Source organism: Sturnira hondurensis, unplaced genomic scaffold, assembly GCF_014824575.4.
Source record: "Sturnira hondurensis isolate 20B ecotype Veracruz unplaced genomic scaffold, ASM1482457v3 Scaffold0014745, whole genome shotgun sequence".
Classification (NCBI taxonomy): domain Eukaryota; kingdom Metazoa; phylum Chordata; class Mammalia; order Chiroptera; family Phyllostomidae; genus Sturnira; species Sturnira hondurensis.
The window spans coordinates 4,404,789-4,417,763 of record NW_028087376.1 but is presented as its reverse complement, the minus strand read 5'-3'; the positions used below and the strand labels follow the sequence as shown (position 1 = coordinate 4,417,763).

Below are 12,975 nucleotides of genomic sequence, written 5' to 3'. Positions count from 1 at the left end.
CAGTTTTGTTTCAAACGACTGTTGAGGGGCTCGGCCACATTTTTTTTTTTTTTTACAAAGAGCTGCTGGGATGGGAAGATTCCCTATAGAGCGCCCAGCGGACCCCTGAGTCGTTAGGCTGGCTGGTAGGGGAGGGTCCTCTGCAGGATGGCCCCACCTGGCAGAGCACTTAGACGGGTGAAAAAATGAAAAATGCCGAAGAGGAGGGGAAAACCTACCTCTGCCTTTCCTGTAGTTTATTTCTTAGACCCAGGGCCAGGGGGCCCAGCGGAGCTAGGGACTTGAGAGAGGCCCGGGCGAGCGGGAGGGCAGGGGACCAGTCCTCCCATCTTCCACGGGAGAGCCTGCTTCTCACCAGATGTCTCGGGCTCTGCTCATGCACCAGACTTCTGGTGTCCGCACTGGAGACGAGGTGGCATCTTCTCCTCAGAAGGTAGAAGAAGATTACATTTCTGATGAGTAAATGAGGGCTCCGGGCTTGGCGCCCCTGCCTGTTCCACTGACATACCCCCACCCTCAGCCTTCACCCCTTTATGGTTTCCTGCCTGGACTATGATAGTTGTATTTCAGAATGTCTGCTACCAGCAAGGATTTGGATCCCGGCTCTTCATCCTGTGATTTGGCATTGCCTTCACTTACTCTATAACTTAATAAGGTGTAGAAAACAGAATGGACAGAGTTTGCCAGCAATTAAAAATAATATTGAGATGATTACCCACAGAGAACTTCCAGATAAATTTATAAGTCCTTAATACCATATGCGTGCATGCGAACATGCAGTCACCTTTTCCAACATGCTAAGTGTAAGGTGTGTTAGGAAAGCAATTTGAGGTAAGCAGAACTGTCTTGATTTCAGGGAAAATTTCTGAGGCTGGGTGTTGCCCACCTGGAAAACCTAATCTTCTGAAGCTACCTCTCAGGCAATTTCCAGCCACAGGTCAGGGCTGAAAAGACCCCATGGAATAAAACCACGGTATAAACATTTGAGGAAGTACGCAGAGTAGATTGTTGCACCCCGAATCTGGGTGTCACTGTGCCCAGGGCACAGGGAGGAAGAATGGCATAGTGGCCCCCGCCCCTGTGGGGACAGCCACAAGCTTCACCACCATTCACCTCTTCTCTGCTGGGTTGGAGAGCGAAGACAAGACTAGGTAGGGGTGGGGAACTGGGAGCAACAGGGCTGTCTGTCCATCAGCATCTGTCCATCTGCAAAGATCACATCCTGTTACAAGTTTCTATTGTTGCAGAATTTTAATGCACGGGACTTTACTCAAAATAAGTGGTCTAGACCTCAGCAGCCATCTTCTATATTGTGGGTTTGATTTGACCTGTATTTACAAAATGAAGCATGTATATGCCATAGAATACACACAGCCATTAGAGGTTTCCTAAGGATAACAAAAGGACGTCCAAGAGGACTGGACACGCCGGAGTTTTTGCCCCTGTGATCCGTTTGTGCCAGCCTGCACTGCAAGAAGACAACTGGTCGGCCACAGTGGTGGCCATAAGTCTGCAGCCACGGAGTCCAGCAGCTGCGCAGAAGTTACGGGCATGAGCAGGGAAAGACCCAGTTGTGGTGTCCGTCCTGCTACCCACCACAGAGACCCCCACAAAGTGGCCGCTACCCTCTGTGTCACTCCTGCTGGTCAGCCGGGGCCAGTCTTTCCCTCCTGCTTTGCTGGTTGTCCTTGGTTAATTATGTTGAAAATGGAGAAAGGAAAAGCTTTAACCCTATCTTTAAAGTAAGCAGATTGGTTATTTTGTTTTTCAAAGAAGAGGTCCTATATACAATTAAAACTTGTTTCTGGTAAACCTCATTCCAGGAAAGATGAGCTTTTAACAAAAGGCTTTTGACAGCTGCAGGCTATTGCATTTTTTTAATGTGGAATGAAAAATCAATACATTTTTCTGGGTTATACATATTCAGAACAGGCCTGATATTTCCATTATAATGGAAAGTGGGTGTCTGCGCACATCTCGCCTGTCAGAGCTGCACCGCCGCATTTTCCAAGCCACTGCTAAATATTTCAAACCTGATTTGATTGTGGTTCATGACAGCTAATGTTTCTCCGCTCTTGAGCCTGCCGACAGGCAAACGCACTTTATTTCAACCCCACCCTCAAACATTGTTCCCCCCAAAGAAAAAGGAAAGAACAATTTCATTCTTCGGGGATCCAGATTGGTATATTATTTAAGTAACGCAATTGCCTGAGAGCTTTGGGTACGACACCCTGATAGAAGAATTTCCAAATTTCTTTCCCATCAAGGCATTAAGGGGGCTTTGTCAGGTTTGGGGGAAGGTTTGAATTAATCTACATTATCCTGTTAAGAGTTGGGAACAGAGGGACTAGTCATTGATTCGTCATTGATTGACTCCCCTTCCTTCGAGTCTGTAAGCATTTGTAAACACCCCCAAAGGGCATGGCACTCGGCCCCAGTTCTCAGACGAACGGCATCATTTTTTAGCAACTGGCAAGTTTTCTTGGGTAACATGTTCAGGGAGTGTGCACGGTGGTGGGAGCGCTGACTTACTGATGATGCCACCTCTATTTTTGCCTCTGCCTGGTGCTCCTTCCACAAACCAATTTCCAGGTGGCTCAGAAAATTGTTACTCTCCATGGGGTTGCCAGTTGGCACGCCCATCTGCCTCGGGAGCGGACTTGACTACGGATCGGGAAATCTTACACAGGCAACTCCACCAACACGCATGAGGTTGTGAACAGAACGGTTTGCATTTGTGCTAAGCGAAACCACCTTGAGTGAAGGGATATTTTCTGGACCTGTGGTATCATCACCCCAAAAACCTTTGCTGCCCTAGCAACCCTTCCCTTTTAGGATGTATTTATCTGCTGAAATTCTTACATCTGAGGGCTCTGCCCTTAACCAGGAGACGAGCCGGATGGGTTTGGCACGAGCACTGTCTGGGAGAAGCGGTTGTGAAAAGGAGGTGGTGATGGAAACAGATTTTTTTTTTAAAGGCCTTCAGCCAGTTTTACATGTAAGTTAAAGGCAGAAAGAAGGGACACCGGAAGACCTCACAGTTATTCAAGATTTGTTTCTATTTGTCCAGTCCTTCAACATAAAAATACACCCGAACAGGAGGGGTGCCCTAGTGGGAGGGCTCCTGAGGGTGGATCCTATCGAAGTAGGGCCTCTGGGGGTGCGGGGCTCTGGTTAAAGGAAGCTCCTCTGCCGTCTTTGAAATGACAGACCTTCTGTCTGGAACACACCGGGCCTGCTACCTCCTGCCAAGCACAGGCTGCAGCACAGAGGCAGCAGAGATGACCTTCTCACCCGGGTCCTGGCCGGGCCCTTGGGAACGCATCCCTGGTGCGTTCTGGTTGTGTTTGGAAATATCATCAAACTCTTTACGGAGAAGATGGTTTTGACTTGTCTGTTGCGGCATAAAAATGACATGGTGACTGTTGTATGTCTTGGTGAAGGAAAGCAACTGTCTTCTGAGGGAAACAGGATTTTCCAGATGAGACCAGATTGTCAGTCCATCAAGTCTTTACTTGTTCCCACCATCTGTCAGTAGCTGATATTATAGGGAAAAAATTGACTTCTGTCATGACCCTGGCCAGTTGCCACTGACTTCACAGGGGGAAAATGCAGTCTGTGATCTATGGGGGAAAACCTCTTTCATTTCTGTGTCTTACCAGCACATGAGTATCAAATATGCATTCCTGAGAGGAACGAGGGCTGGGCAGCCAGCCCCAGGAGCTGAGCGCGGCCGCAGTGCTCTGTGTCAGACTGGAGGGCATCGCATTCCTGGTTCCCACATGTCTCCAATGCAGGGAGATCAGGCCCCTCCCATGGGTGCCTGAGGCCTGGGTCTAGTGAGTGACGTTGCTTTAGGCTTTTGGGACCAATAAAACGTACACTGCCTGCAAAGCATTGTGGGCCTGAGCTGTCCAGACGAATTCATAGTTTGCATCTCTGTTTTTTAATCATTTTTTTTCCTTTATTGGTATTCAGAGCTCACAGTTTTCTGGTTACTGACAGCCCGGGCTTTCATCCATTTTAAAAAGCTATTTTTCTTCTTGCTGTTGATGATGATGGTATAAAGACAGATGGTGTAACTTCTTATGAATGTCCTATTTTATTTCCCCAGGACCAGACAGTTCACTTGAAGACGTATATTACTTCCACATGCTCAGGTTAGGCAGCCCAGACATTGTGCCTCCTGCAGCTAAGCTGCCCTTCTAGGGCTGGCCATGCAGAGGGCGACACCTGTAGGTCACACTTGGAACTGCAGGCAAGTGCCTGCTCGGCTGAAGGAGACCTGACTTTTTTAGCTGGGGTTGAGGACTGGGCTCCCTTGTGAAGGAAGCTGGATTGTCCAAGAGTTTCTTAATCATATCCTCTTCTATCAAGCATGTAACAGTCCTTTAGTTGAGTGAGTCACAAATGTTAAGGTTAAATTTAGGAACTCAAAAAGATTTGATTCTAAAATTTAAAAGGAGGGGGAAAAAGAAAAGTAAGTTCCTAAATTAACCTCTATTGTCTGTTCTCTCATTGAAACTCACTGCCTTCCCTTCTCTGCTTACAGTAGGGCAGGAGGAAAGAAGACAAGTAGGCTCACAGAGTGAGGGCTCCAGGAATACTCAGAAAGCCCCGTGTGGCCTCCTGGCCTACTCACTATAGAGTGAGGGCTCCAGGAATACTCAGAAAGCCCCGTGTGGCCTCCTGGCTCACTGCACCAGGGCTGTGCTCACTCTCGAGTCTGTCTCCCGAATCGATGTGGTTACTCTGCTGCTGACACCAGTTCCTTGGGCCTTTCCAAACAAGAGTTCTTCAATCTGCTCAGTGGCCGTGGCCCACATACTGTGCAGGAGGGGCTGTGTGTTTTGTTGGTGTCAGCCTCTCTGTGTCTGTCCCTGTGATTGTGTGTGTGTGTGTGTGTGTGTGTGTGTGTACTGGAGAGGAGAGGCCACTGAGCCATCTCTTTGCAAATCACATTTGATTAATGTATCAGTACCACAGCTATTTTGTATATAGCAAATATTGGGGCAAATGAGTATATTTTAAAAGACCTATGTATTTTGGGTAGACCCAGTGTAATACTATCGATTGAATGCTGGTATCACTGTTCAAAGATGGATTTTATAATTATAGTGTTGAGCAATTTCATCAAATGCTTAAAAATATGCATTGAACATTGTGCCTGAAGATAATTAAGATGGTAAATATATCATACTGTGTAACTTGCTTGTTATTGCTATATGTATATATTTTTCTCTACTAAATGAAATATACTATTACTCTGGCTCTGTGTATCTGATTAGCTTCAAAACACGGTTGCCTGATTTTTCTGTATTTGAACTAAGGGTGGGTGGGGGAGACGATGGTAACTTTACCATACAGTGAGGCAAAAAGGAGATGTTGAAATTATGGGCAGAGTCCCCTTGGTTGCTGGTGGGAACAGGCAGTACCTTACTTTGTTCGTGGTGCCCCTGACCGCCTCATAAATCCCCTGCTGGTAATAATGAAGGAAGAATGTTTTCTGACCCCTAATTCAGTTTTTAGTCCTTGGACTTCCATTGTCCTTTCAGGAAGAATTAGGAAAATCTGACTCAAAAATAGATACTTTTTTCCTGAAGTGTTTGTATAACCCCTCTGAGGTCAGGATACTCTGAACTCCTTTTTTCTGTTGTGAGATAAAATATAGAAGCATTTTTCTGGAGGGTTGGAGGGCATCACACCTTAAAATACTGAAAGGTAGAGTTACAGTTGGAGGGACCCAGGGGTACTGGGAAGAACCCTGAATCTACGGTCCTAGATGGGACCCTAACATCTGGGTCATCCTCCTCTTCCTCACTTGGGCCCGTGGCATTTTATTTCATGGTTGGAAATGACCATTCTTCTACCGTCACTAAAGCATTATGGGTTGAGCTGGAGAAATTTTTCTTGGTTAGTTTTAAACCAGTGGAGGGTAAAGAATGGACTGACTTCAAAAGAAAAGTATATGATTTTACTAGTTTCTTCTCATCTTCACCACTGATACCTGGTATGCCCACAGATGACATTTTCTAGAGCTCCTCACACTGATGAAATTGTATCACTGATATTTTATGACTCTTCAGAATATTAAAAAATGACTTTAAAAAAAAACAAGAAAACCCCTCCTGCCACAGCCTGGCATATGCACAGACACTTTGAGGCCTATGAGGGGTCCACGACTGAGTCTAGTCTAGTTCAATGCCAGGATGCACTGGATTGGAGCTAGGCAAAAGGCTCCTTTTTTGTACTTTCAAGTGTGAAATTTTGCTTTGTCAAGTGTGAAAGACTTGCATGCAACTTCAGGAATTTGGATGGAGTTACTTCTTCAGCAGGGTTGGCTTTTCAGTAAGAAAAGCTCAAATGAAGCATTCAGAATCCATCTGGAATATACCTCATGTCCACATGTCTAGAGCGAGTCAGTCTCGTTCCAATGAGTGGGGGGTGGGGGACAGTCCCCACCGCTTACACCCAGACCTTGGTGTGGCTGTAGTGCAGGCAGCCTTGCAGGGGCCACTGGGAAGAGAGGAGGGACAGTCACTGGTGTCTGTGTTCTGTGGTTGGTAATTCTTTGCTGTAGGAGCCCAGAGTTCTTCATCTTCTGTCTACTCTTAATCATCGGTATTTTGTTTTTCTGTTTCAGAGGAAGCCATTGAAGATGTTGAAGGGCCCAGTGAAGCAGCTGCTGACCCCGAGGAGCTTGCTAAAGACCAAGAGGGTGGAGGCGAGAAGGACCAGGGCAAGTGGACAGGTAGTGTGTGTGGCTGCCCTGGAAGACGAGGCTGATGGGCCAGGGAGCAGAAATGCCGTAAACCTGCCGGGAGAACCATTGATTCTGTGCATGTTGGAAAAGTTTGTTTCTGTTTTTTTTTGAGTGGTCACCTTCATTCTCCTTCTAAAGAATGTTTAAAGTTTTTTTTAATTGCTTCCGAACCACCTTGTTTACTGAGCATGCAGGTATCTGGCTCTGTTAGGAGCTTCCGTGTTTTTGAGGCCACATTTCTTCAGCAGCTCCTCCCTGCCATTGGCCCGGATGTGGCTCCTCCTTCGCCGAAGGCCCAGGCCCCTGTTGCACCTGCTCCTGGGCCCAGCAGACGGTTTTGCCACATGGAACTTGATCAGGGTCACCCCTGAGTCTCCTAAGGAGCCTGTGGTGAAGGGTGGGCTTTGTCCTGCATTTGGGGGCCTGGGGACAGGCTCTACACTGTCCCCAGGGGGAGGCAGGCGGTGCAGCCACGAAAGAGTCTGTCTTACCAAAAGCAGAAGAAATTGAAGAAGTCAGGAAAGGAAGTGCTATTTCTGGAAAAGCTTGTGTCGAGAGAAGGGGACTGGCCATCTCTCATGATGATCAGGTTTCTGTATTGAGGGAAAGAAGAAATGAGACTAAGAAAGAAAGCTTAGTATTTTTAAAAATTTTTTTGAGGAGGAGCAAAATCGTTTCTCAGAAGACTTATCAGGACAGATAAGTCTCCCAGAAACCACAATAACTAGAGGAAATGATATGACAAGCAGCAGAAATTATTGCATTTGGTCAACCTAATTCTTACTGCCTTCCATTATTAATATTGTAATACTCTGATTCTTTTTGAGAAAATATTTACCTTCTGGAATCTGTATTGGTTGGGCCTTTGTTACTTTTCCAGGCATGACTGTTCTTAAATCATGTTCAGTGTTGGCCTTCACTATTTAAACAAGATACAGAATCTTGGAGAGAGGCCAGCAGAGAGCAATGAAAATGACTGAAGGCTGAGAAATATTGCCTCGGAGAAGAGGCTGAAGAATTGGGGCTATTCAACCTGGAAAAGAGAAATTCGAGAGGCAGATAACAGCTCCCAAATATTGGGAGGGACGGGCAGAGCAGGTGACGTGCCGCTGTCCGTGTCTCCCGGGAGGTGGAGACGGGCGTCTCTACAGCTGGGTGAATGGATGGTGCGCCAGGCGGCTTTTACAGCCCATGCTGCTTGTTGTCCCCTTGGAACTGGGCTCCAGGGTGTCCAGGGCCTGAGCTCGAGATAACGCTGAGGGGTAGGGCCAAGCACCAGCACCCTGGGAAGATGCGCAAGGTAGGACCAGAAAGTCGGGTGTGGACATCTGTGCTCAGAGGCCTTGAGTATGGGTGGGATCATCCTGTCGTCCTGGGTTGTTTTTCAAGGACCAAGACCCCAGTTGTTGCTCTACTATTAAGGTGCGATCTAAATAAACTTTGCCAACAACAAACAGCAGTTAAACTCTCTGCCCAGAGGAGGGGAAGAGGATTTCACAAGTGCAGTTTAGAGAGAGAGAGTGACCTTTCCGGCTGTCTGCCCTTTGTTTCCCAGTTTTTGATCCTGCCTCAGCCGCCTACTAGCCCTGTGAGCTTGCTCAGGGCCCCCACCCTCTCCGTGCGTCAGCTTCCTCAGAGGAGGCGGGGGTTAAAAGTCGTACCTGCTTCCACGGGATAGCGGTGTGGGTTATTGGAATATGGCAAGAACCTTAGAGCAGTGCCTGGCATATAGTAAGCTCTGATTAGGAAGGTTTTGTTGTTGTTTGTAATGGTTAAGTAAGATTTGGGAAACTACAGTCGTCGCAGTTCCTCCTCAGCTTCTCCTGTGGGAATGTGATAGTCGCCAGGCAGCATGTGGCTTCTGGGAATCGTGAGAAGTTGAGAGGGAACAATATATAAGGATTTAGTGGGATCATTCACAGGATATTTGGCGCGTATGTTCCCTGCATTCTGTGTGCTAAGGACACTAAGGAAACAACAAAAAGGAATTGCTGTTGGCAAAGCTCCCACTGGGTGCCAGGCCCTCTGCAGGGCACTTGGTATGCGTTTCTCCAGCCCTTACACCGGCTCAGAGGCCAGCTTTACGCAGGCTGGTTCAGGTGAATTGCATTCCAGATGTTTATAATTCAGGGGGAATGTGCCTTCACAGTGCCTGTGGACATGCTGGCCATTCCTGAGCCTCGTAGAAGACTTCAAATGAGCACCGTAAAGACGAACGTCTTTAATAGGACTCTATTTTCTCCTTCATTCACACTGACAGTAGGCCACACTGAATCTTTATCGCCAAGAGACAGAGACAGGGCAGACAGAGAGAATGAATAAGTACCTCAGAGGTGCACCTGGCCGGTTATGCTGTAGTAGAGAGAGAAGGGAAAATTCTTTCCCAGCTCCCGCAAATGATCCACTTTTGACCTGAAGCATAATTTTGTCTATACTGCCTGAGTGTGTAATGACAGGCTTTCTTAAGGAACTCGGTCGATTTGATCTGGGAATCGATGTGGGTGCCAGCAACTCTTCTGAGCTTTCTTTGGGGTGTTCAGTATTTTACAAAAAATGTCTGCGTTTGTTCCATTTACTCCCTCAATTGAGCTGTTCCTATCTGATTAACTGTGATGGGGAGTGCTTCCTCCTGGCAAATAAATAAATAGTGATTTCACAATTTGTGCTGTTGATTAGTGGCCGCTCATGATGCAGATTAATAATATTTCCAACGGGCCTGGGTAATTGGCATTTTCTCAGCTATTGATTATGTAGTTTGGGGGTTTCTGCAGGAATGGATATTCTTTACTAAAAATTTTTAGCTAGTTATTTCCACATTGGAGTGGAACTCCTCATTTCCTGTGTGGTTTCCTCTTGGTAACCCTTTCGGGGCTTCTTTTATTGAGACGGCAGGTCTTTTCCCTCTGGTGGCAGCAAGGCAAGCAAGACAGTGCTTTGAGTCACGGCAGCCGCAGGCTCAAGGTCAGCGGCTGGGTCGTGCCCATGTGGAGGGCACCGGGCGGAGTTCCGCTGATCCCAGGCTCCGTGAGCTAGTGAGGACCCCCACAGTCAGGAGAACGCCATTCCCAGAGACCCGCGCTGTCCCGCGGAGCTTTCCATGCTGACAGAAATGGCCTGCAACTATGCCGTGACCCGTAACAAGTCTGGCTGTTGTACATTTGCAGGGTGGCTAGTCCCAACGAGAAACTGAATTTTAAAATTTTATTTATTAAAATGTAAATAGCCGCACGTGGCTAGTGGCTACCATACCAGAGAGCACCGCTGTAGTGCCCAAAGGTAACCCTGAAAGAATGCCGCGCAGGTGCAGCTCCCCAGTTATTAGGAAGGCCCCATCCTGCTCTGACTGCCAGGTGCCTGCCCTTCTCAGCAGGCCTGCCCTGGATGGGCACTGCCACGCGGGTGTGCTGAGCCCCACTGCCCTCGGGTTGGCCGGGTGGGTTGGGGGCTGCTGAAGCTGGGTCAGTTGCAACTTCATCTGTTTTACCAATTTGCCATCATTCTCTGTGTGTGCCACGATGTGAAAAAGAGTTAGGAAGCATTACTTTATAGAGATTATATACATCATTTCATTGGACCCATGAAACATGTACTGTAGGTAACCAGCCCCCTCTCCCTGCCATTTTGCAGATAAGTAAACCGAGTGCCAGGGCTCAAGCAGGTTGCCAAAAGGCACGCAGACAGGTCCAGGTTTGCACGCTGGCCCTGCCCTGACCTAGGACGGAGCCCACACTCTCACAGCATGCCGAGCCACCTCCCTAGGCTCGCATTTGTCAGTCTCACTGTTGATCTGGTTGTCACCCGCCTTCAGAGCACGAGCGGCCGCACCCACCTGGCGCTGCACAGTGCGGCAGCAACACCACGGCCCCCCGAACGCTCAAGGTGAACGTGCCTCGTGGTTGGTCAGCGATGTGCTCATTGTGAAGCAGGCCGGTGAAGTGGAAAGAACTCTCTAGGTTTGGAGTCATGGAGGGAACAGCCTTAGTCAAGAGGCTTGGCTTCCTGGTCCTCATTTGTAAAATGTGTACAAGGGACACCCACCAGCCAGGCTTGGTTCCAGAGAGGCGGCATGTGCACAAGCCCTGGGTAAACACTTCAGGGTCACATCCAAAAGAGGGTGCAGGAAGGCCCTTTGAAGCAGAGCCTCCTCCCCAATGCATGGCCGTTTCCACCTTCCAACTCCGTGGTTTTCTGCTTTGAGATGTGGGAACGGTCCCCCATTCTCGCTCAGCAGTGTGGGTTTGAAAGCGTGTATTCCAGGTTGAAGAGCCCCCAGTGTGTCAGCAACTGAACAATAATCAGTGCAGCGATTGTTCAATCAATCATTAATTGCTATAAATTAAATGATATACAATTAATGTGATGCTTTATCACCAATAATTAAGGGGAAAAATTGAACTCTTGGCAAAGAATCACAGCAAGATGGTTATTTAAATCCTGAGCCACCCCGGTTTCCGGCTACAGAGCACTAGGCTGGGTCTAGTTACGCTAATCTGAGACAAGATGACTAGGGGGTATTGGTGCTTTAAAGACAAGATGACTAGGGGGTATTTGCTTTATAAACCAAAAATGGAGGGAATAGCCCAACTTAAACCAACGAGTAAATGATGCCCATGATTCTATTTTTGTAAAATTTTGAGTTAGGATCATAGTTTGAGTGCTGTTTTTGTAGGAGAATGGCCCGAAGGGATTTTATTTTAATACATATTTTTTAATCCACGATGCTCACCTTGCACAGAGCAATTAGTGCAGCGGAGCGTCCCTGATTTGAATCTATGGGAGATTGCTATTAGAGGAGGTATGAACGGCCTGGCGAGGTCTGGGCGGCTGTTTGAGAAAAGTGTGTTTGTGGACTGTGGTGCTGGCAGGCATGATTTCAATCGGCTTTGACATGTTTAACATAAATGTACAGTGCACCGCTCTTGCTGCATCTGAGTAATGCCTACAGACCCGCTGCCTTTCTAATTACTGAGGCTGAAAAAAAGCAGGTCGGGCGCATCCTGGTGGAAATCTATTAGCAGCCGTCTCCCTCTTCTCCCTGTTGTTCACAGCTTTGTACAAACAGGGATGCCATTGTATGAGGAACTTGGTGCCTGAAAGGTAATCTGTGACGGAGAGTGGGAAGGGACTAAGGAAATACTTTAAAAAATTTGAATCCATAAAGACAAAAGGAGGTACGTGCTGAGAGCAAGGGTTGTGTGTTAGGAAAAGCTCGGGGCTGCTGGTCAGAAGCCCGGGGCTCGAGGCGTGACCCTGCCGCTAAAATTAGCCACATGATCCTGGGTCTCCAGACCTCAGTTTCCAAGTCAGTAAAATAGTAGGTTGGACTAAATGGTTTCTTGCAGGTGTAGAACTGCTTGACGGTTAGTTAGAGATAGGGACAGTACTGCAGCATCTTGGAGAATATTAATTTCTAAAGTCGGAAGGCTGGTAACTTTGAAGGCTCTCCCCAGTCTGTGGCTGGCTGACATAGCGGGGATCAGGAGCCTTCGCCAAGTCCAGATAGGCCCCAGGTTCCTTCCGTGAAGGTCAGACAGTGCCAAGCCCACCTTTCCTGGTGGGATATGGGAGCACTGTGTGCTCTCACCTAGTCCTGTTCCCGAGACCCGTCAGTCTGTTGGCAGAGCTCTGTGTGGTGAGGATTCAGTGGCGAAGTCCTGGGAGGCTCTTGTGGGTGCCTTTGCCTGGCTGCCCGTATCCACCCCTGCTGTTGGCTGGAAACCAGGCCATTCACCACGACCACGCCTCTACAGACATCCTTCTGGCCTAATTCTAGGTCCTTCCAGCTCTTGGTTCCATCTTTCCTCCTCACTCAAAAGTAAATTCGCCTTTGCAGAAGGGTGTGTGTGAGGGAATGCTGGGTGCCTGGTTTGCACGGCCCCTTTGTGGTTCACGTTCTTGCCAACGGAAACTGGTTTTGGTTTTACATTTTTGCACACAGATGGGAATTGTGTGGCTATGTCAGCTTTTCCAGAGTTCCCGTTTCCCTCCCCCACTCAACCCCCATCATCCTTTTTTTTTTTCCAAGGGCACTTTCAGTATAACTTGGCTGCTTAAAGTCACTGGAGGCAGAATTCTGTCTCACAGTAGAAAACAAACCATTTGAACTATTTTTATGTTGGGAAGCAGAAATAGATATAGGGTGTGGTACATATCTGGACTTGCCTGAATTCCAGTAATTCAGAGGTCTTGGCTTTGAGAATTTATATGGTGGG

The 12,975-nt window shown here is 47.8% G+C and overlaps 1 protein-coding gene across 1 annotated transcript in view; it reads left to right on the top strand.

Moving 5' to 3' along the window:
• ZFHX3 (zinc finger homeobox 3) overlaps positions 1–12,975 on the top strand; it is a 234,745-nt gene that overhangs the window by 183,170 nt on the left and 38,600 nt on the right. The window contains exon 5 of the mRNA XM_037063746.1: positions 6,644–6,751. Within this exon, the coding sequence (XP_036919641.1) occupies positions 6,644–6,751 (108 nt within the window). The remainder of the gene's footprint in view (positions 1–6,643; positions 6,752–12,975) is intronic.